This window comes from Diadema setosum, chromosome 20 (assembly GCF_964275005.1).
Source record: "Diadema setosum chromosome 20, eeDiaSeto1, whole genome shotgun sequence".
In the NCBI taxonomy this organism is placed as follows: domain Eukaryota; kingdom Metazoa; phylum Echinodermata; class Echinoidea; order Diadematoida; family Diadematidae; genus Diadema; species Diadema setosum.
In genome coordinates this window covers 404,219-429,562 of record NC_092704.1, presented here as the reverse complement: position 1 = coordinate 429,562, position 25,344 = coordinate 404,219, and the positions used below count along the sequence as shown (strand labels likewise).

At 38.9% G+C, this 25,344-nt stretch overlaps 1 protein-coding gene across 1 annotated transcript; it reads right to left on the bottom strand.

Annotated features, from left to right (window-relative positions):
- Nucleotides 1-2,089: 2,089 nt before the first annotated feature.
- On the bottom strand, nt 2,090-24,398 carry LOC140243338 (tolloid-like protein 2). Its single transcript, XM_072323015.1, has 11 exons — nt 23,661-24,398; nt 18,541-18,676; nt 17,264-17,349; nt 15,682-15,811; nt 12,476-12,874; nt 11,712-11,759; nt 9,740-9,875; nt 8,949-9,172; nt 7,991-8,280; nt 4,315-4,394; nt 2,090-4,098 (listed from the first exon to the last, which is right to left on the bottom strand). The coding sequence occupies exons 1-11, from the start codon at nt 23,733-23,735 to the stop codon at nt 3,633-3,635; spliced, it is 2,070 nt and encodes a 689-aa protein (XP_072179116.1). The 5' UTR covers nt 23,736-24,398; the 3' UTR covers nt 2,090-3,632.
- Nucleotides 24,399-25,344: the final 946 nt, after the last annotated feature.

The following is a 25,344-nucleotide window of genomic DNA, read 5'->3' as shown; positions in this document are numbered from 1 at the left end:
TGTTCATGTGATTTTAATAAAACGTGATAAAATCTCGAATTTAAGGTTTGACTCCTGGAGAGCCCAAGTCTGTCTTTGTTCGCATTCCACTGTTGTATGAAGCGACTGCCCACGTTACCAAAGACCTACAGACTTTATTTACAGGTTCTTATTACCATGGACATATCTTATAGCTCCATATGTTATCACCAAACACATCTTTTAGACTAGTGTTTTGACCGAGTTCTTGCGTGATTAAAACAAAAATAAGAGGCGTAGCCACCTGGCCTCTTCTGGCCGTCGGTCACAGCTGTTCGAAAAGAGACAATTGGCTTGATTTGCAGTGTGCTCACTAAAGGTAACGACAGAGATTAATACGATTCCACTATCATCAAAATAACTTCGTCTCCTCTTTATTGCTAGTTTCACCTGAACAACCTATAAGGTAATGTTAACTTTAAAAAGGGGTAATGAAGCAATTAAACAATCTTGTCTTGTAATATCTTGTCTCGTAAAACACTTTTCTCTCGAATTTCTCGAAATTTGTTTGTCTCTTTCATATGTTGAAGACGATTTATGTCAGGGCTGATCCTCACGATTGATAGCGTACATTCGACCTTGCAATGGATAGCAGAAATTACATTGCACACACTCGCATTATCTCGAAATAACTTGTGTAAAACAGTGATACATGGCCATGTCGCTGCCTATCAAGCCACTAACGCCTGCAATACGCCATATGGCTTTACCATACTTACAAAGTGTTGGATTAAATTGAGCTTTAAATAAATACACTTTACACAAACTAGCGATGACTGTAAATGGTTCAAGTGGAACGATAGACTTCAAGGGAATGCTAGCCAGCCTCAGGCTCCTGTATTTCCTGGATCCTATTTCTGGCTGCTTCGGCCCTACAGTATAGTCTCCTCCATGCCAGTTATTTTTTTTTTCCAGTACATGTACCAAGGTAATCAAACGACTGGTACGCAGTCTAAAATGTGTGTGTGTGTGTGTGTGGGGGGGGGGGGGGGGGCATATGACTCCATCATGTTGCCAAAAGGTAATTTAATTGAAGATGTACCTGACCCTTCGGCCTTCTCAGTTTGGGCGCATATTAGAAGAAAATTGATTGGCGAGTGATATCAACTCCAACCATACGCCGAGTGTTCCGGTCTCCCTGTGGACTGTTATCGAGGCCAGAGGGTGGGGATAAGGGGGGGGGGGGGGGAGGGTGAGGGGTGAAGACTTCAGAGGTGAGGGAATGGGTCTATTTCGTGATTTTCTTGAAGTATGCGGAGGAAACCGGAAATTTCTATATTTATACCGTATCTGAAGACTTGCACGTTATTTGTGTACCTTTACAATAGAATACAACGTATATCGGAATTCCGTATAGCGAGGGCCGTACCAAACACACAGTTGCACCAGGAAGGTGGACAGCATTCTTTTCCATCTTCAGTGTTGAGAAGACAACGCTGTCTCTTGCACATTCACATTCACATTGATATTATAGCGCACTTATCACTTTGGTATCCGTTATCTCTTTCACCGCATCTTCGAGCGCTATATACGGAGGCGTTTGAATGCCACAGAGAGTACGAACTGATTCCTCAACTTTTAGACTTTTGTTTGTTTGTTTTGTTTTGTTCTAAGAAGGTGAGATCCTTTAGCGACTTTTTGGGTCTGACAAGGTCTGTCAAGAATATCGTCGAGTTCTCACCTCCTTTTCGGACCCGAACAGGTTGAGAAGGAATTACAGTACATGTATCTCGTCTTCTCGGTGGTACATATAACCTTCTGCAGATCACCGCTCATCACTGTGACACCTACTTAGCAAGTCAGTCACACACACACACACACACACACACACACGCACACACGCACACACACACACACATACACACGCACACACACACACGCACACACACACGTACCAGATAGGTGAAGAGGAGACCCCTAAGCTTCATGTCATGAATTTTCACATCCTGACATTGAATGCAACAAAGACTCTGAACATTTTATTCACTGGCTTGATTTTATTCGCGCAGTATGTTTTAAGTGAAATTGGTTACAGCATAAATCTAAACATTTGAATATACATGTAGGCCTACCTTGTAACTAAAGAATCGTTTGGATACACTAAATAGTTATTGATATAAACAGGATATCAAAGAGTAAAAGGACATTAATGGCAAGATTATGATGACAAAGACTTTTGAGCCATACAAAGTGAAAGCAAGAATAATGTGAATACAAACTATTGTATGAGAGATTTTGAAATTCAGTTAATAATTTCACACATTAAAAGATGAAGTCATCAAGTAACTATCTTTCCTGTGACGTCACTAGTCCCCAAGTTGATAACATGCGATAGTACAGTGATGTGGCCACTATTCCTCAACGTGACGTAATTGTACGATGATGCGGCAACTATTCGCCAGTGTACCGTGATAGCACAGTGATGTGACGACTATTCCCTAATGTGCCGCGATAGTACAGTGATTGGGCCACTATTCCACAGTGTGCCATGATGGCACAGATGTGCCGAGATAGTACAGTGATTGGCCACTATTCACCAGCGTGCCATGATAGTACAGTGATGTGGGTAGTATTCCCTAATGTGCCGCGAAGGTTCTGTGATGTGACCACTACATGTATTACCAAAATGAAGGTGCGGTGATAGTATACACAGAATTCACCACTGTTCACTTATAATGTGCCGTGATATAGTACTGAGATGTGGCCACTGCATCGTATTCTCGAAAGTGCCGCGATAGTACCGTGATGTTGCCAAGTATTCCCTAAAGTGATAGTATGCGATAGTATACAGCGATGCGGTCACTATCCCCTAATGTGCTGCGATAAATGATGGGGCCACTATCCCCTATTCCCCAATGTACCGCGATAGTACAGCAATGTTGCCGCTATTCAACCCCAAGTCAAGTTAAAGGTAATTCATCTTTAGATGAAGGAATGCAATAAAGAAAATAAAGATTAAAGAAAGCTTTTATGAAAAGCTTCATACTTGGTTAAATGGAGTAACCGGCAAATCGATTAATATGTAAGGTCTAAGATTTGGGTGACATTTCCTACAAATGAACACTATTTACAACAAAAACTAGTTGGTAACATACACTGTACAATCCTTCGCTCGCAGACTGGTAACAAACCTCTTTTTCCCTAATCCAATGCCACGTTTGTTTGTTGTTGTTTTGTGAGAACTACCATTATGTAGACATAGAGTGAGAGAAAAATACTAACACTGCCATTAAAGGTCACAGGTAAAATGAACTAGAGAGAGAATTTGGTTCTTGATTTTTTTTTTCTTTTTAATCTGAGCAAGTCTCTTCCATTGTGCTATATCGAATAGCTGAACTAAACAAATTCGGTAATTAATTTCCAACATATCAAATCAGGAGACCGGTCTCCTGTTTGGATTCCGCCGTTGTATTTAATGCGGTTGGAAAGCATCAAAAAGTAAACAGATGAGATAACTGCCGGTCGATAATAGTATCGAATAGTAATAGTATGCCAATGGTGTTAAGGCATACATGTACAACGCTGCGATTTTCCCTTCCATTTTTAATAAAGAGATGAGATGAATGCTATACCAGTGACACGACCATGACGACCTAGACAATATGTTCGCCTGGTTACACGTACTGGCTACTCTCGAGGCTAGAGTACAACGACGCGGAAGATGAGGAAGATGAAGACTCGCTAGGGATCTCCCACGGGTTGATAAACTTCTTGGTGGTTGTAGAGATAGTAGTGGTAGGTCGTCTGGTGGTAGTGGTTCGAAGGGTGGTGGTTGGTCGGCGGGTAGTGGTTGGGCGGCGGGTAGTAGTGGTACGGAGAGTGGTGGTCGGCCTTCGAGTGGTAGTTGTGCGAAGAGTTGTGGTTGGCCGGCGGGTTGTTGTTGTGCGCCTTGTCGTACGAGTGTAGTCACCAGTTGGCGCCAACTTCATACCGGGAAACAAAATCGGTTTTGGGCGTGGCTTAGGGCGTGGTCGTTTGGTCGCGCGTGGTCGTTTGGTAGGTCGTGGACGAACTCGGAGGGTAGACGGGGCTTCCGTGGTAGGTGCCTCCGTAGTTGGGGGTTCAGTGGTGATGGGGGCTCTGAGGAAAGAAATAGACAAGAATAATGACATGCAATCCTTCAAAATAATTATTTTCTCAGGTTACTTCTCGCAGTGTTAACCCATGAGGGTAAAAACAAAATCCCAAGTGATGGTATTAGAGAGCTAATGATAAAAGGACTTTACTTTTCTTCATCGACAATCACTGGTCGTGCTTAGTTTCTTTCTACTTCAAATACATTACAAAGACACTCACGGGTGAAGAAGCTCGTCGAAGATGTCCACAATAAAGCCTCGATAGTTTCCGTTCCGATTGCTGGTAAAGTGCATCCACACCTGGGGAGGAGACAAACACGACGATAAAAGATAATTGCTATACACTTACATCGTGGAGCTAGAGCTCCATTCACATACTATCATCTCTCCCTGGCGAGGATACTGATTACAGCTGAGAAGAGGAAGGGAAGGAGCGAACCACTACGCGATAGGGTGCGATGTGATTCCTGCAAGGGAAAGCGGCAGCGGGCCTGTCTTAATACGGTTATTTTGAGACAATGAAAAGTGTATAATGTAGCTGGACACAAACAGTATATGGTTAATGGGAAAGTAAAAGATGAAAGCGATTGGGTGAGATGGTGTGGATAAGCTCTCCGTCTCGAGCGTACATGTATTTTCAGAATGATTATTGTTTCAACAATAGTGATATAACTTTAAAAGAAATAAATGAGATGAAATTTCGGGCATTGAGAGTGTTTCTTTAAATCACGTAGAGTGACTACATGAGTCGCTGCACCTACTTGTAAAACTTTACATCTGGGAGAAAGTTTTCACAGGCAGTCGAAATCTATATACACTATGGGGGTAACTTTGGTAGCAGTATCTTTTTGTACTTACACGCATAGTACTATATAGTGATATAATCACTTGAAAAATGGTGGGTGCCTAGAAGTAGAAATTCATAGCTTGTTCTTTTATCAATTTCATGATGGGAATAATGGTTAGTTAAAGGAAATTGTGCTGATCTGAAAGGATATAACTTAGAATATTTAATATACAATGTGCAATAATATTTTATATAAGATAAAATAGATCATGTAATTTGTAATATTCAAGAAGCCTGTGATGTTATACAAATTACAGTAAACAGAGATATCCAAAGAGTAACACAGCACGATGAATCAATATTAAATTGATTTTGATAAGCTATTTCTCTCAAGTCGTTTTCAGTGAGAGTACACTACTTGGCAAGGTGAATTCTTTGAAAGATACATTACTGATATTCAGATTCGCGAGAATCTATATCTATAAAGTCATGGTCAGAAAGGTTTGCTTCAAAAGAGGAAAAGTAGCTAACGTGGCTAAGAAATAGAAAGGATACAAATTACAAATAACATCCTATTCATTAAATCTCGCTTCCGTTAAGAGAAGGTTAATGACGATCTCTTGATGGCACTAATATTTTTTCACTCATTACTGTATGAGTTTCAATAATGTTTGAGCATTCTGTTTTGGCTTGCATCATGCAACGTTCATACATGTCATAATTGCCAACACCATGTATAATTTATTTGACTTGTTTGCAGGAATGTAAGATGCCACACCAGAAAGATGATTTCCAATGATTTTGCCGACAGAGGGAGACAATGACGAGTATGTGTTTGGAAATTCTTACAGGAGTTGCTTGCTGTCTAACCTTTTTTTTTTTAATCATTCATTCCTATTTTTGTGTCAATATCTCTTCCATTTATTTGAGCTTAGGGGATGCTACAATATTGGTGGACATGAGAATTGGGCTTTTAACTTTTCTTTTTGCGAGATACCAAGAAAACACGTATGAAATAGTACAGAGCATACCATTTAAAGAGAAATTCAGAGTTTATTTGATGAAAATCGGGTTTGGAATGGTTGGAACATTCAAAAACATAGTAAATTAAAGCAATCGTTACAAAAGGTGGGTCCCACAATTTAGTAGGATCGCTCTGTTTTGGGTATCTCAGCCATTTCAAAACCAATTTTCATCAAATAAGCGTGAATTCCTCATGGAAGTACGTGCTCTTCCATATTTCATAAGAGGTTTCTCATTATCTCACTCCAAAATGTTATAAACCGGAAGTTAGGTCTCAACCAAAACTAGAAATGTCGCTACAGCGACTGGTTATACCCCCGCCAAACAACATTTCATAAGCTTTGGTCAAAACAACATTTCATAAGCTTTGGTCAAAAAACTGAGGAAGTAGTTAAATCCGCAAGATCTTTCCTTGATCTTCTGCCATTAATATGCCGTTACCATGGCAACGTACTTTCGGGTACTGTCGAAAAATGCGTCTTGCACATCTACAACCAAAGGCACACATCTGTACCAAGTTTCATGGAAATTGGGCAAAAACTGAGGAAGTAGTTTGCAACACAAAATTTTCCATCATTTTGGCTCATAATATGTGAGCGTGTTACCATGGCAACATACTTTTTGTAACTGTCAAGAAATGTGTCATGCTGACCTATATCCTAAGACAAACATTCAATATGAATTCCATGAGAATTGGAAGAACACTGATGAAGCAGTTTTGCCATGAAGCATTTTGCCCTATATTTTACCAATAACATGCCGTTACCATGGCAACGCACTTTTTGCCTATGCGGAAATATGTGTCTTGCACATTAACATATTCAGATGAACATCTGTACCTAATTTCATAAAAATTGATCAAAAACTGTGGAAGGAGTTCGCGACGCAAGATTTGTACCCATTTTTGCCCATAATATGCCGTTACCATGGCAACGTACTTTTGGGTACTGTCAAAAAATACGTCTTGCACATCTACAACCCAAGGCACACATCTGTACCAAGTTTCATGGAAATTGGGCAAAAACTGAGGAAGTAGTTTGCAACACAAAATTTTCCATCATTTTGGCTCATAATATGTAAGCGTGTTACCATGGCAACATACTTTTTGTAACTGTCAAGAAATGTGTCATGCTGACCTATATCCTAAGACAGACATTCAATATGAATTCCATGAGAATTGGAAGAACACTGATGAAGCAGTTTTGCCATGAAGCATTTTGCCCTATATTTTACCAATAACATGCCGTTACCATGGCAACGCACTTTTTGCCTATGCGGAAATATGTGTCTTGCACATTAACATATTCAGATGAACATCTGTACCTAATTTCATAAAAATTGATCAATAACTGTGGGAGGAGTTCGCGACGCAAGATTTGTACCCATTTTTGCCCATAATATGCCGTTACCATGGCAACGTACTTTTGGGTACTGTCAAAAAATACGTCTTGCACATCTACAACCCAAGGCACACATCTGTGCCAAGTTTTATGGGAATCGGTTGAAAACTGAGGAAGTAGTTCGCGACGCAAGATTTGTACTCATTTTTGCCCATAATATGCCGTTACCATGGCAACGTACTTTTGGGTACTGTCAAAAAATACGTCTTGCACATCTACAACCCAAGGCACACATCTGTGCCAAGTTTTATGGGAATCGGTTGAAAACTGAGGAAGTAGTTCGCGACGCAAGATTTGCAACGGACCGACCGCCCGACCGACCGCCCGACCGACCGACCGCAGGACCGACCGACCGCCCGACCGACCGCCCGACCGACCGTCCGCTGATTCCTATATACCCCCTTCAAACTTCGTTTGGCGGGGGTATAAATATACGCTCCCTTTAAAGTATACAAATGAGTAAGAGTTAGAAGAGGTGGTTAACGACACTGGTCAGTAAGGTGGTACATGTATATTATATTATAGAGGGCCAACACAGGACATTCATTATGCGGCACATCGAACAGTACGAGACTCGTTAATTAACAGATGCACAATTACTAGAGGACGGCACACCGTTAATTTCACCGCACAAGAAAGACAAACCGACATGGATCAACAATAACCTCCACGAGAGCGATAATAACCTCATCTCCAGAACTCGTGAACTCGTGTGGATAGGGAAGGTGGCGTCCACTGTGCATTGTTATGACGGCTGTGGTGCGATTTTCGTCGGGCTCTGCCCCGTTGCCCATGCTGAGATAATCCCGCGTCCATTCCGTGGAAAATTCGCGAAAGCTGATCCAGAGGCGACGTCCTTCCTCGTTCTTGATAGCCCACTTGCAGTCCATGTTACTGTTGTAGGCCAGGTTTGGGTAGTTCTTACTCGCTATCGCGATCGAGCCATTGCTGGGAACGACGAACGACCCGCCACACTCTGTTTGATTTACAGAAGAGAATAATAGTGTTACATTCTTTGCGAGTGAAATATGAGTATCATTAGTATCACAGTACATGTCTCGTAATCTGCGATCATCGTTGCCATTATTTCGTTCCTGAAGTCATGTGTATTCAAATTATTTTCACTTCGGATTTACGCAGAGTTAGGAGTCGTTCAAACATCTTTACATGGATTTGACTGTTGCTACTTTAATCGTGCAAGTCAAATTAAAATTTGAAAAGGAAGTATCTGCGAAAATCATTAAATTTCAAAGTAGACCTGCTTTACTATAGCAAAAAAGAGACTGCATGACTGACGACCACATGATTAAATATTGCCCCAGCTGTTCTATGCTGATGGCGTTTGAAAGGGATAGAATAGCTGCCTTAGTATCTTCCTTCTCAATTGGCAGTACGCGAGGAAGAAGAAGAAGGAAATACTCTAGAAATGTATTAGTTTTCTTAGAAGTTGATACACCAAAGGAGTAAGCTTGGACCGTTTTCACACCGAAGCATGGGTCGATATCAATGCACATTCAGACTTTTACCGGCTCCGAAACACTAAGGATCAATGTTGATGAAACAAAGGAAACTTCCAATGATCATATGGAAATGATATGGTAAGCAGTCGGGTTATTGCCTTTTCATACATCCGTATATACGAACCCGTTATAGGGACCTCTCTAAATTTGGTGACGAAGCCCTGCCTTGCAATAGACAGACTCGACTCAAACATGAGCCACACGTCTGATGCCGTAGAGATGTGTCGCAGCGCCCCGTAATCTCGCTGTAAACCAGTGTAGCGGTAGAACATGGGATAACGTCTCACCGTGGGACCGTTCCCAAGACTGAGATAATCTTCGTCCTCCTCCAAATCGAAGAGGGTAAAACTGCGAAATGACACAAGATGACACGATAGGTTGATTCCATGGAAATTATCTATCATTTTAGGACAGACACGTTGTTTTTGTGTCCAAATTTGTCTTCCGATTGCTGAATGACGATGACACACTAACCTATAATCAATATCCACTGATTAAAATGATCTAAAATCAAATCATATCAAATAAAAAACATCGATTTGAAATCACGATTGATAAATCAATAGCTGGATTTCGATGATTATAAAGAGAATCTCATGGCATCCAAAATCGAACCTCAGTGGTATATCATCAATGGAATAACATTGCTAAGACGATGAGGAAATCTACACATGTCGGTACGTTTCACGCCTAATGGCATTTACCGAGTACGTTGTCTTTGCACATTTAGGCCTACGAGTTCGCGACGACTTTGGAGTATCTAAGATGACAACCACATCATACACTAGGTAAATCTTAAAGAACACATATAGATGTCAATCAAAGTGATGGATATTGATACAAATCTCACTTTTTGTATTCGCACTAAAATTTCTTGAGGTAATGATATGAGAGACACACATTTTCCACGCCTACCGTATCTCAATTCGGCGACCCTTTCTTGCCGATATAATCCACGTACAATGCACGTGGGTTTCGTAGAAGTCTGGGTAGCCTGGTGACGTCACAGTCAACTCTCCTTCTGGTGGGATTCCAATATGGCTGCCGCAATCTGGGGGAAGAATAGAGATGATGATGATGATTCTTGGAAGATAATGACTAAACTCAAAACTGATAGAGTTTACTGGGAGAGTTTGTTGTTATGTAAAATTCATATTGTGACAATCCTCGGTACGGACAACACTTAGATGTATGGTGTGTTCTCATAGAGTGTAAATAGCGTTAACAATCATCATCATCATCATTATTATCCCCATCGTTATCATCATTACGCACTCCAATATGTACCACCATCATCTAAAACATGTCTGACGGTTTGTCGTGTTCACTCATTTTAGACATTAAAGGGATGGTACAGTATTGGTGGAGATGAGAATTGGGCTTAACTTTTTGCGAGATACCAAGAAAACACTTATGATATAGTACAGAGCATACCATTTTAAGAGGAATTCAAAGTTTATTTGATGAAAATAGGGTTTGGAATGACTGAAACATCCAAAAGAAAGTAAAACAAAGCGATCGCAATAAAGTGTGGGTGCCACACTTCATTAGAATCGCTCTTCTTTTTTCTTTTTTTTTTGATATCTCAGCCATTTCAAAACCAATTTTCATCAAATAAACGTTGAATTCCTCATAGAATTACAAGCTCTTTCACATTTCATAAGAGGTTTCTCATTATCTCATCCAAAAATGTTAGAAACCTGAAATTAGGTCTCAACCAAAACTATACTATCCCTTTAATCAATTAATTATCCCTCCCCCAAAATCGAATGATGTGGAACACGTCTTGGGGGGGGGGGGGGGGTTGTGATGCGATAACTTATTAAACATTATTTCTGAAGAGTTTTGTTTCCAATGAGAGCAGTTGTATGGGAAGGAAGGGAGGAGGCGAGCTTTGATGACTGCAATACATCATGGGTGCAACCTTTAAAGGAAATTCCGAACCAATTGAAAGCTAGACTAGATAAGAAAGAAAACAGTTTCAAAAGCACAACTGTAAAAATTTGATCAAAATCTGAGTAATACCCAGGAAGTTATGAAACTGTAAAGTTTGCTAATTTTCACATAGCGAGTTTTTAACAGTCAATATAAATATGCACATGTGTTGACGATGTCCTCGCCTCACCCCTTGCCACGGAGTTTGTACACACCATCTCAACATTTCTAGTTTCCTGTTCAACGAAATTGTATCCTAGTCTCAAATCCTATATCTCACCAACAATAATTTTGATTTTATTTTTTTTTTACAGCAGGCAGTAACATTATGTTTTACACTTTTATAACAGAAAATTGAATTTTCCTAAAGTTATATATAATCATATATATATATATATATATATATATATATATACATATTTCGTGTACATTGATCTATGCAAAATTGTGAGGTGATGACATCATCAGATCAGTCATTTGCATACTGATACATATTGTTTGAAAACTGTTGACAAAAATTACTGACACTTCAAAACTTCTACACTTCAATAATTGTCATCAGATTTTAATAAAATGTTCTCTATTGTTCTAATACAGCTTCACTGTCTCTTTTTACACCACCTTTTACCTGGTGTGGAATTCCCATCTAGGTTTTCAAATCTTTCCTCTTCTATCAGCTTTAATCTAATTATCGGAAACATCAAAATAGATACCCCTCCTAAAAAGCTGGTGACTCAGAAAATGATTACGTGTCACAGATCTACCAAAAGACTGATTACTGCATAGAATATAATGATGTCTTCTGGGGGAAAAGATGTCATCTCCGACACGACTGTCGAAAAATTCTAGTTTGAAGGACATAATTCTAGTTTGAAGGAAATGCGTTCGTGACGTTTGAGAGTGGTATGTAGAGATTTTTTTCTTCTCCAGTTATTCATAAGTAGGCACTTACCTGTGTTTGGACGGGTCCGTAATGGGTTCGAGCCTATGAAAATTTCAGCTGCAAATATGAAAGAAATGAGAGGGCAAGTACACCATTATCATACAGCACTTTACTGATGTTTACCGTAAACTCGTTCAAAAGTGATTATTCAAACTGAATAATACATTTCAACACACAACACACCACGTATTCCATAGCACGCTGATTTTAAACTACAGATGGCTTATTTAAACAGTTATGATTTATTGGATTGAGAACCCGGACATGGACAACTGATGGTATATATTGTAAATGTTGAAAGAAATAACAGTTCTATGCTCTCGATCAATCAATGTTTGTAGAGCTAAGACATGCATTCAATTAAGCGCCGACTCCACGAAGCCGTGAATTTATCTGAATTAGCAGAGCTATCGAAGCTCAAGTTTGATCACTCCTTAAACTTTTATGAGGTGACAGTTGAAGATGTTTTTTAATCTTCCGACTTTTACTTTCAACATAACATTTCTCATCCGTATCAGGACAATTATCACCCCCCCCCCCCCCCCAGGCAATTACCCCCGGCTAACTACTGGTTAGTGATAAGGTTATTAGAGTAAAGATTAGGGTTAGGTTTAGGGTTAGTGATAAGGTTATTAGAGTAAAGATTAGGATTAGAGTTTGGGTTAGGGTTAGGATAAGATTCAGTATTAGGTTTAGGGTCAGGGGAAGGGTCCGGGGTAATTGCCCTAGATCCTCCCTCATCATTTCTCGCACTGCATGCTCTTTCTCTATACCTGGTCTCATGTTGAAGTGTTTAGGGTCGTCTGCGACCTCGATGACGAATCCCTTGTCCGTATCCCAGTCGTCGGATCGAAAGGAAACCCAGATTTGATGAGGGTTGGGCATCCCACGAGTGGTTTTGAAAGGCGGCGGACTAACGTGCCCTGACATTTTGTATAGTAACACAGTGTTCTCGTCATCCCTGATGAGCCCCTGGCCGATCGACAGGTAGTCGTAGTTGGTTTCGGTGTCGAATCTTAGGAACCTGATGTAGAGGTCTCGACTCGGGTCAGCGTGTGACACGGTCCAGAAACAGTAACGATCCGTCAAATATGGATTCGGGAAAGTTGGAGACTTAATCCGAAACCTCTTTCGTTTCTTGTCTGGCTGGATGACGAAATCTTCGCCACACCCTGAGAAGAAGAAGAAACAGCAAAATAATTTTGTTTTTAAATCTTTGATAGTTACTGTCTCTTATATAACGATTATCATATATAACATGTATATGATATATATGTATACTTCATGTATGCATGATGTTAATTGGCAAAGAAAGATAATTAGAGAATTTCAACAGTATTGGAGAAATCTGATTTTAAGTGTGTTTGCTTTAGTTCTTTTGCTTATTCACTTCATCAACTAAAATATATAGATCATGAGATCTTTAACTTTTTTTGAGAGGTTAGCTTTTGTAGAAAGAATACAACATAGGAACGCATGGTAAAAGAATGCGCGCTAAAGAGATAACGATCTCTCTCTTGGGGCGATACATAAAAATCGGGCCTTCATGAAGTCCAGATGACATCAGGTAAAAGATAGAAAGCAAGCAAATGGACTGAAAATCACGGAAAATTAAAAATACACGAACTACTGAGCAAATACATCTACAAGCACAAATAAAATTCACATACAATACACAGAGGGCAGCTGGTGTGTCCTATACATGCAACATAACCACTAACGCTGTACGAAAGAAAAGTGTAGTTACCAGTTATAAGCATCTTATATTCTTATGCCAAAATGATTTTTGCACCATCCGATCATCAATGGATTGATTTGACCCATTCCACGGAACGGTCATGTGACTGGAATCACGTGACACTGTGCTGATACTGGAAGCTCCATCATGCAAGACAAACAGTTCGCAGCTTTAGCGACGTTACCAGAGTTCATGCACTTCATTTGAGAACACAGGTGATCATTAACAGTTTCCGATCAATACAACATGGTAGTGACGCATGCAATATCGAAAACAGTGTAGCAAGCTCATTAAAACTACAAATATCGCTATGGCGACTGGTATGCGTCCGCTGTGCCGCATTATTCTCCCAATAGGTCCATAGTATACATCAATCTCGCCAATATGAGACAGTTTCGCATTATTTGCAAATAATCACTATCCGATAATATACGTACACACAAAATTTCATGACAGCCAATTGACCCGTTTACTGAATTTTAGCCTATTCACTTAACACTTGACCCCATGTATCATATCTTTCAATCAAGTGCATAAATAGCCATTATATAATAATAATAATAATAATAATAATTGTTTTGGATATAAACTCCAAATTTTATTGTCCAAGAAAGGAAATTCTTTTTGCCCAATTGATCGTGGGCCCGGCAGCCACTGAGCAGCGCCAGATCGACGTTGCTCTAACCTTTTCAACTGTTGAACGGCAAACAAGGTAGCAGCAACTCCCATCTTTTAACGTCTTTTGGTATGACGCGGCCGAGGTTTGAACCCACGACCTCCCGATTGTGAGGGCAGCCGCTCTACTCACTGAGCCAACACATCGGTCGATATAATTTTTAATATTACATTAAAGGACAGGTTCACCTTCATAGACATGTGGGTTGAGTGAATGCAGCAATATTAGAAGAACACATCAGTGAGAGTTTGAGGAAAATCGGACTATCCGTTCAAAAGTTATGAATTTTTGAAGTTTCTGCTCAGTCACGGCTGGATGAAAAGACTACTATAGCTTGTGATGTCACATGTGTACAACGTTATAAAGAAAGAATAAAGAAAATTCAACATATTTCCATTTTTCTCGCATAACAAAAGAACACTCCACTTCTCTCTTTCAGAAGGCAGGGGGAATGATATTGCCCTTAACATATACGTCAGTAACAAGTAGAAGAAATTTGCACTTCATTCAAAAAGTAACGTTTTGGGAAATTCTCTTTTTATTTTCCTTATATCGTTGTACGCATGTGACATCATACACTGTAGTAGTCTTCTTATCCAGCAGTGACTGCGCAGATACTTTAAAAATTCATAACTTTTGAACGGATTGTCAGATTTTCCTAAAACTTTCACTGATGTGTTCTACTAATATTATTGCATTCTCTCAATCCTTATGTTTATGGAGGTGGACTTGTCCTTTAAGTCATTTCCAGGGTTTTTTATGGAGAGAACCTGACCTTTGACCCTTCACCTCGTGACCGAAAATTTTACAAGAGAATCATCGTCAGGGGATACATGTATATGTACAAATTTTCATGAAGATACCTTGAGCCATTTTCGATATACAGAGCAAATAGAGAAATCTAACACTTTGACCGCATGGCCGTTCCCTATGAAGAATCTTGTTCTGGTAGACTGGTGATACTTGTATACACTATGTTTCATGAGGACAGTTTATTATTATGTACCTTTAAGCATTGCAGAGATATGGGGGAAATTGTAACATTTCAAAATTTGATCTTAGAGCACCTACGCCCACAAGTTGATAGGCCACTATAGTCCTACTCCACTCAAACATTAAAGTCCCTTTATAATCAACAGTACTACTTATGCCAAGTTTCGGGTGGATACCCCAAACACACAAACTGTTCTCAAGTAACTTCATCCACAAATTCGATTGCGGACGGAGGCATAAAAGTAAAGATAATAACGTCTGGAATAAATGTGGTAAGAAGATTATGGGTTTTTTTTTTCATATAAATATCAAAAAAAAAAAAGAATAATAGATCGGCTATGTGACATATTGACCGGCGCAAGTTCTGAAGTCAGGTGCATTTGGAAAGCGCAGTTTCCTAGTTGTTGCAAAGTGACAGATTGTGGAAACACATGTATTGCACTGTCTGGAAAACTATAAATAATTGTACAACCTGAGCGTATAAAGCAATCATCAGCAGACATCGTGTGAGTGGTAGGTATATAGTACAGTATATTCAAAAGGAGAATTTTACAAGCAATCACGTGGCTTACTAGAGGGAGCTTGTCGCTTCCAATGACACCACTTCGGGTTTTCATCACCCACACAGAAACGTTCGTCTGTCCTGCCGTACGAGTCAATGGTGCTATTGATGCAGGCTTCCCGCGCTTCGGCGCCACATGTCTGACATACAAAGCAACAGTAAGGTCATGTTATTCTCATTCGTATGCTACGAACACCAACTTGCTGACTGGTAACAAGAACAAAGTGATATAATTACATCATAGTTGCGCTAATTGTTGAATGAATGCATGTATAGTCTCTATTTTCATCAAGTGAAATGCAAGCGACTTAGCCTGTATCACCAATCCATTGGTCTCCAAAAAAAGTCAAACAATCTTCAAATGGTTGATTAGGAATGCATTTCATTGTATTTCAGACACTTTTCTGTCAATTTCTATTGTGAACGTCTATTGTCCTCAAGATCATCATATATTTCGTGACATAATATTTTTGGGTTGATTTCATGTAGGCATAATGTGCATTGCACTAGGTTCTGTTGCTGTTTTATGTACCCGACTTTAGAAAACATTGCAGGATAGTATATCGTAGGGAAAAGAAAGGCTGTCAGTGGTAGTAACATGGAGTAACATATCGTCATGTTTGTGGATTGCTACGAATTACTGCTGCCCGATGACATCGGCGCAGAGATATGACGATCCTCAGGATTTGGACGCGAGAAAATTATACAGGTTTCGCAGTGTCAGCTTTTTAAAGGTACAGTTTACCTTTGGAATCAGTGATTTTAAAAATTTTCAAATTATCACATTTGATGCATATAGTATGTAGGTCAGTTGTATCACAAAACATCCTATCATATAAAAATTTTGCAATAAAACCTAAAATATAGGGAGATATCCCTGTGTTTCTCATTAAACCATAACTGTAGACGGTTTAGTCTAGAAACAATTTTATTATGACTATTGATCACATTTCGTGTATTTAACAATACTTAACATTGATTATAGGGCCTACTGCTTCAAATTTTTACATTGATTGTTTCTATTCCTCATGCACATTTAAGAACTATTTTGAAGCACTAAAGCTGGGTTTTTGTTTCATCTGCAAAAGGTAAATTATGCCTTTAAGATTTCATGTAGGACGCATAAATCATCAATCGTTGACAATGTGTGCTTCAGAAAGAAAAATACAGCGTCAGAAGTTACAACCTATTATGATATTATGATACGAATAAACCTATCCAGTCTTTTGTAGCTCGCATGGTTTAATTATCCATGGTACCCTCTTCAATGTTACCGCTGATCTATCACAGGGTTCCCATCATTATCATGCATTGTACCTTCTAGAGCATTCCTAATCCCTGGTTGAAGGCGATAGTAACCTGCTGCTATGAGCCTACAAACGTTTCTCATTTTTATTCATGAGGGTATAATTACACAAGACGGTTTCCTTCACTTGACGGACATTATAATCATTTTGATATTTGAGTATGTACTTTGGAATACGTTCATTATACGTCAAACAGTCAGAATGTTGCTTTCTATACAAATGTATTACACTTGAAGGAATGTAAAAACCTCTTTGTTTGGGAAAACGGAAGGGCGGGCTAGTCACCTGAGTGCCGTCACATAGCTGATCCCACATGACACACAGCGATTCCTCGGGGCATTGGATTCCCTTGAACGGATCTCTCTCACAAACTGCAAAAAACAAACAAACAACACAAAACAAAACAAAAAATACAGAGGAAATAGGTCGGAGGTGAGGGATTATTACATGGGTCGGTCAGTAAGGATCAATGGTCAAACGTGCACACTTTGCTACAGTAAACTCCTTGCTACAGGTTAGATCTGAGAAGTTGAGTGTAGAACACCTGTGAGGGAGATTAACTCCAGGATGTAAAGGGGAAAATTATTTGAAACTGTGTACCAGACAATAGATGATTCATCTTGGTTATGAAAAACTCTCCATGACATGCTTTGCTTGGTCAATATCATTTTGCTTATTTGATAGGAGGCCCCGCCGTAAGTACGATAATCATTCTCTTGGTCCCGTTAAAGAGAGATTCCGCATCAGTTGACAGGTAAATAAAACTTCAAAAGCACAACAATGACAATTTGATAAAAATCGGATAAAAATTAAGAAAGTTATAAAATTGTGAATTTACTGCATTAAAGAAAAATAGTTCAGAAATAGTCACTATAAGTAATAATGTAAATGAGTTGGTTGATGATGCCTGATAATGTTGATGTCTGATGATGTACTTTTTCTTTTCTGACTATCTTTAACTGGTCCTGAATTCCCCGTTAAGTTCTTCTAAACAATGTAAAAGACCGTAACTAACCGTAAAATGACAGTATTAAACCCCGAGGTTCAGGTGATACACCTGTTATTCAGCTCTCAGTTTTCTCTTTCCTAACAACTACTAACCTATCAGCTTGGTGCGGTCAGTCCTTTAATTCTTTGACCTCGAACAATATTTCTCCTGCTTTCGGACTGTCCAAAAAGTGTAATGCCTATATAGACCCAAGTGGTCAGTTTCCTTTCATCCCTCTTCCCATGCCTCATCAGAGCCCATAAAATGTTTCGCCCACCTGCACATAATGGTGCAGTGGCCTCTTTTGTTTCGCTTTAGTTTACAAGCATCTATACGATGTTACCAAACCGCTACATACAGTAGTATGATGCGCATTTATACATCTCTCATGGTGTCCATCAAATCATTTTTAAATGACCACGTTCTGATCAACGTTGCCTTAGCTGATGATTCTCTCGAAATGAATTTATTTATAGAAGGGCCAGGGAGGTGGGAAGAGACTCCCAGCTCCCTGGAAGGACCATACATGATCTGTTGTATAATGTGAAGAAAGGAAACTTGTTGATTGACTTACAATAAAGGTCATTGTTATTGAGGTGCTGCCTCAGAGTAGAAATCAGGTATTTTGTGTACTTCCAGCCATACCCTATAGGTTCAGGCTTGGGGTCTCTCTCTCTCTTGTGACGGTCTGTTCGAGTTAGGTCGTCTGTCTGAAGAAAACAACAACAACAACAACAAAAGGAATTAATTTAAAAGTAATAAACTCTCAAGACCATCAGAATAGAGCACAAATTCAAAAGACTCACTCATGAACAGTTGGTGTTTGGAAATGCCGGCCATAACAAGATTTATGTACACCGATGGGGAATTACCTGAATTTTTCTGCATTCCATTCGTCTTTCTTTCTTCATCTTCTCTTTTGACAATTCAGCGTAATAAAAATCATAATGACATGAAGATGATGATGATGATAATAATAACAATAATAATAATGGTACTACTACTACTAATTATAATCATAATAACAATGATAATGATAATAATAATAATAGTAATAATAATAATAATAATAATAATAATAATAATAATAATAATGATAATAATAATAATAATGGTACTACTACTACTACTAATAATAATAATAATAATAATAATAATAAAAACAAAACAAAAAAACAACACACATGTATACACAGATGTGAATTAATAAGATATTTCGAGTCCCCCATTTTAAAGGGAAAACCATTTTTCGCCTCATCAGGCCTACCTGAAGTTAATGATAGAATAGGCTGATCATTATCTTTATATACAACACTATCATTCTGTAATATTTACTTTGCTAATGAAGCGTGCATGATGAAATCAATACATTATAATGTTCACAAATGAGTGGAAATACATTTAGTACCTGCTTGTTAGTAGGCTATGTATTGTACATGAACTGCTGACAGAGGAAAAAAAAATCTATTAATATATCCAGTCGAGTCCAAAGCGAGAAGCCAGCTAAAATTGGCACGATTTCAAAAAGAAAAAAAGAAGAAGAAGAAGAAAAAAAAAAAACAGAAATCCCATGTTTATCCCAATATTATCTCTCCCGTCTCAGACTCAACCCAACTATCATAGTTATCATTCTGGCCTGTTCGTATCAGATTTATATACAAACACATACCTATATTAAATTTTTGAAATGGCACGTACGTAGAATATCAAATGCATCATATCACGACAACAGCATTAGGCATCATGTGCGTGTATGTCTGTCTATTAAACATGTATGTCTGTCTTTCAAACGTGTATGTCTGTCTATCAAACGTGTTAGTCTGTCTATTAAACGTGTATGTCTGTCTATTAAACGTGTATTTCTGTCTATTAAACGTGTATGTCTGTTTATTAAACGTGTATGTCTGTCTATTAAACGTGTATGTCTGTCTATAAAACGTGTATGTCTGTCTATTAAAGGTGTATGTCTTGTCTATTAAGCATGTATGTCTGTCTAGTAAACGTGTATGTCTGTCTATTAAATATGTCTGTCTGTCTATTAAACATGTATGTCTGTCTATCAAACATGTATGTCTGTCTATTAAACATGTATGTCTGTCTATTAAACATGTAGGGCCTATGTCTGTCTATTAAACGTATATGTCTGTCTATTAAACGTGTATGTCTGTCTATTAAACATGTATGTCTGCCTATTGAACGTGTATGTCTGTCTATTAAACGTGTATGTCTGTCTATTAAACGTGTATGTCTGTCTATTAAACGTGTAATGTCTGTCTAGTAAACGTGTATGTCTGTCTAGTAAACGTGTATGTCTGTCTAGTAAACGTGTATGTCTGTCTATTGAACGTGTTCTGTCTGTCTATTAAACGTGTATGTCTGTCTATTAAACGTGTATGTCTGTCTATTTATGTCTGTCTATTAAACGTGTATGTCTGTCTATTGAACATGTACGTCTGTCTATTAAACATGTATGTCTGTCTATTAAACGTGTATGTCTGCTATTAAACAACATCAGTGGAGCCAAGATAAAATGGCGATGCGTGTTACGCTTTGGCCAGGGAGGTGGGAAGAGAACCTTCCCACCTCCCTGCTTTGGCGTGAGTAATGATACATAATCTGAGGTCAATTCAGTAACTTCACAATACATAAACTATTACCACATGAAATAACAACAGCATATACATTGGGTAGATGAATACACTTCCATGCATCACTTATATCTGTAGGACAGGAAAGAAATAAATACTAGATCTTCATGTGAACACAGCAGAGAAAGAATAAGCTCAACATTTCAGGTACATATCAAACATACATTTCCAACCAACTTGTGAGATGTTCGTAGCACACGACAAGTATTTTTTTTTCCTATCTCACCCATCCCTTATCTTTTTTTATCTTCCACTCTGAGTCTAACTTACGTAAGCCAGGGAGGTTCTCTTCCACCTCCTTGCGTAAGCTTGTCAGTCAACCGTTGAGGTCAGCAAAATACACCAAACAAGCAAAAATTTACCACACTAATGAGATGCATGCATGAAATTCGCCTACGTGTTTCTATTCTAGCATGAAGTATTGTTTCGATCACGTAGTTCTGCTCTCAAAATTAACTCTATACTGGCACACCTATTATTCAAGTGGATTTTATCACCAGAGTATGGTTACACTGTTCTGTGGGCCATGTGAAGTGTTTTTCTTTCCTTATCGACAAAAGAAATTTCTCGTCAAATTCGCACAAAAATGAATACGTTATCTTATCTCTATTTCACTATCAATCGTTTTCGTCAAATAGGCCTACACGTAAATTGGACGAGTCACTTTCTAACAACTTTTCTATAGTACAAGAATATTTTGTTAAAATCCTGCTTTTTGTCAGTCACTTAGCAATTTCGAACTCTCTCCACTTTGAGTTGCTAAGTTACGAGACTTCAATATTTATCAATTTATGATCCATTTATTCAAACAAGGATCTTCATTATTACGTAAAATTCATGGGAAGACTTGATTGGTTGAGGTGATGGCATCTACACCTCTGTCACCCAGCGCAGAAGAAAGGGGGGGGGGGGGGGGGGGCGGGGTAATGAATTTCTTTTGACAGGTTGAAAACTCAAATTACTATAGAATGATTCTTTCCTGCAGCAGGAGTTTTGCCAGGCCCCTCTCACCATTTCAACATTTCATTGAGAATAAAACGAAGTTAAAAATCTACAAATATGCTTAAAGGGATCGTACAGTTTTGGTTGAGACCTAATTTCAGGCTTCTAACATTTTTTGGTGAGATAAATGAGAAATCTCTTATGAAATATGAAAGAGCATGCAATTTTATGAGGAATTCAACATTTATTTGATGAAAATTGGTTTTGAAATGGCTGAGATATCTAAAAAAGAGCGATTCTAATAAAGTGTGGGACCCACACTTTATTACGATCGCTTTGTTTTACCTTGTTTTTTGATGTTTCAGTCATTCCAAACCCGATTTTCATCAAATAAACTTTGAATTCCTCTTAAAATCGTATGCTCTTTACTAAATCATAAGTGTTTTCTTGGTATCTCGCAAAAAGTTAAAAGCCCAATTCTCATCTCAACCAATACTGTACCATCCCTTTAACAAATATGCATCAAGAGAGTCAGAGAGAGAGAGAGAGAGAGAGAGAGAGAGACGGGGGGGGGGGTCGGGAGAGAATGGTAAAAAGTAAAATCCGTCGTGAAATAAGAAAGAGTGTTGCATGTTCAGGTGTTTTTATTAACAGTTTTACATCTATAACCAACATGTCTATAAGAACTTTGCATGTGATCATTTCATTGTTTCAAGGTTTCATCCCTTCATCTCTCACACTGGGGTGTCATAAAATATATAGGCCTACAAAGTAGTTACAAATTATAATATTTCATTTTATTTCAAACACGAATTCAGATGAAAGATTTTTGTGCAAGTAATTTCAAGACTAGAGGGCAATGACATCAAAACCTGGTCTATACTAGAATGTCATATTATGACATGTAACACTTTTTCCCCCTGTAAAAGTGGTTTGTAAACATATACATTGTAGGTGAAATGTGTGTCCATATTTGGATAAAATTTCTACCTATCTGGTCATTTGATTTTCCTTAAACTTCACTGATGATTTCTTTTGATCATTTTTATCTTTTGATCATTTTTATCTTTTTATCATTTCTGCATTTACTGATTCAACATGGTTGTTTGAGTTGATTTTCCCTTTAACATTCCAACAAGCTATGTGACATCAACCGCTGTCATTTGATTTTGACTAACTTAGTAACTACTAAAGTGCGATATAAACGGGACTGTACAAATGTTGTTTTGAATCATATTTTGTCGGATTTTATCGGAACTTTCACTTTCCCTTTCACTTCACTCTCAACTCCCCGTCAGAGTCAAGTGAAATTGAACACTTCGTGGAATCTCCTCACCGTGACACGATGCGAGCTCGAGATGGGATAAATACCTTGGGGTTTTGAAAGTACAACTGTATTTCAAAGAGTCGGATAAACTTTAGTATCAAGACGATGATGATCCTGACTTATTGTGGCTTATGGGTGACAAATTAATTCGTGACGACGCGCGGATTGTGTTATAAATATCGAATAATAATGCCATGTGCGGGACATTTGTTATAACATGCATACTTTACATACATGGACAGGCAGGACATGATTGTGTGTATCGTCATACTCTAATTGTTGCCATTTCGAAGAATCTCATTGACAAACTCTCTAGAGACAGGAAACATTCATGATTATGATAAACCTGAACCATTCAAGGCAGCATCGATGTCTACTCAAAAAGGGACTGACAGTAAAACACATAACACAACCTTCCAAGTCTTGGTGACAGTGTGATCTTTAACATGTGTTTTCGATAGTTGTGGATTAAAACGCTGACAGTATGAAATTGCCGTTCAAGGCCAAAACAATCCCGAATCCCCAGACGATGGGATCACAAAGCTAATAACAAACTCAGTCGGAGCCACATCCTCGCTGGCTGGTCTGACACTATTGTCCGATTAATGTTACTTTTCGTCTCCCTATGAACCAGACCCGTTTCCACGCCCGTTCGATCTCGTCACCAGCTACCATCACTGTCTTTACTGCAGATGTTATTAAGGGTTGAAATCAGCTTAAAAACAGTGATGTCGTTAAAAATGAAAAGCAAAAGAAGTAGAAAAAATACTATCTTACCTCTTCATAGGGTTTAGGTAGGGCCACGTGAAAAACTCCGAGCATTAGTAAACTGAGAGCGTATGAATTCTTCATTCTCTCAGCACAGCTTTCCTCAGTTCTCACTCACAAATAATGATATTCTGCCGTCTTTCCTCTTGCCTTGCCTGTGTCTTCTTGCCCGGCTGATAACGGCCTTTTGCTTCAACGATGAACAGATCGCAGAGAGGGGATGACCAGACGAAAAACTGGTAGATGTTTCTCCGAACTCTGTATCAACCTTTCCCCCTCAACGCCCTTGAAAATGCCTGAAAGGGAACTCGTGGCGACGGCTGAATTAGTGACTGTATGTAACGCGTCTTATGTTTTTTTCTGCTCCGGAAGAGTGAAAGAAAACAGATGGGGTTTGGTTCTTTCCTTGTTTCACCTCAGCCGCTGATCTGCCGCACCATCACAGTCTGCGACCCATTTGTAAGTGAACTCAATGCTCAAGCCTTTGTAGCTACATGTATTGGTAGTTTCTATTGACCTGTACAAAGATCGGTTAGTTCCTGGGCGATCAGAGGTATTTAGCTCATTAGGCTGGTCTCCAAAACTCAGATGTCACTTGTCTCTCTAGCTGGTTCAGCGTAGACTGCGAGTTGTCTTTTTGACGCTGGCAGGAGAAAAGCACTGAGAGCGTCACCCGATTTATTGCAAACGGTGACAAATGGTAGCAAATTAACAGGAATAAAAAAGCAGGTCTCTCCCCAAACGCGACTTTTTACTCGTGCGGAAGGAAATACTGCTGGGAGAAGTCGGCAGACCACTCACTACTACTCCATGTGACTGTGCTCTCTCTTATCACATACGATCTTAGCTTCCGTAGTCTCTTTCCTGTATATTGTCTATCAAAATTTACCAAATAAATGACAGGGGTTAGCCACTCTATCTGATCAATGAGTACAACAATGTACGCTACGAGTTTAATTCCCAGAAAGTGATTGTTTACTCGAGGGCAAACAATGCGCAGAAATGTAACCAACTGGCAAGACTATTAAGTCGACGTCATTGTGACGTCACTAAAGCCGAGTGACATCTTGAGGGCGGATGGAAGTTTCTGGCAATGGAGTGTCCGGCCGAAGAGATTTCTTTTGTGAGAAATCGAGAATCGTTTGGAATCATCCCGAGACACTCAATCGTCATAATGATGGAATTCTAATGCAGTCACTTCCAATTTCCTCTTTGCAACCACCTCAGAAGGCCGTCTGGTCACGAGTATCAGTCCTGCACCACTGGTTTCACTGCGACAGAAGAGAAAAGAAGAATACCTCCTGTGGTTTTGGAGAAATTGGATCCATGGAAAGAGGAAATCTGTGACACCTGAAGGGATTGACGGAGACAGATGAAAATCAGAACACAGTTATGATTGGTCCTATCAAACTGTCTAAGATTCTAAATAAAACAACACATGCATTGAATACACACCATCTGGCAGCACTAACACAACGCCACCAAATATGACACAAATTAATGATCACCCCTCAAACACTAGAGTCAGATACAATTATAACAAATGTGATGAATGAAATAGGCGCAAACTAACTAAGGCTTCTTGGGCGTCAACAAGACGTATAATGATATAAAAAAAAACATGCGGCAACAAAATGATGAACTATTTGAATTATTGAAATGAAAGAAAGAATTACTCGACTCAATGTCACGC

What these genes read in the sequence shown, in the direction of transcription:
- LOC140243338 (XM_072323015.1), bottom strand. Translation starts at nt 23,735, where the DNA reads ATGAAGAATTCATACGCTCTCAGTTTACTAATGCTCGGAGTTTTTCAC. An exon ending in AGCTATGTGACGGCACTCAG is followed by an intron (nt 15,812 to 17,263) that starts GTGACTAGCCCG and finishes TTTGTATGTCAG; the next exon opens with ACATGTGGCGCCGAAGCGCG. An exon ending in GGTCGCCGAATTGAGATACG is followed by an intron (nt 9,173 to 9,739) that starts GTAGGCGTGGAA and finishes GTCATTTCGCAG; the next exon opens with TTTTACCCTCTTCGATTTGG.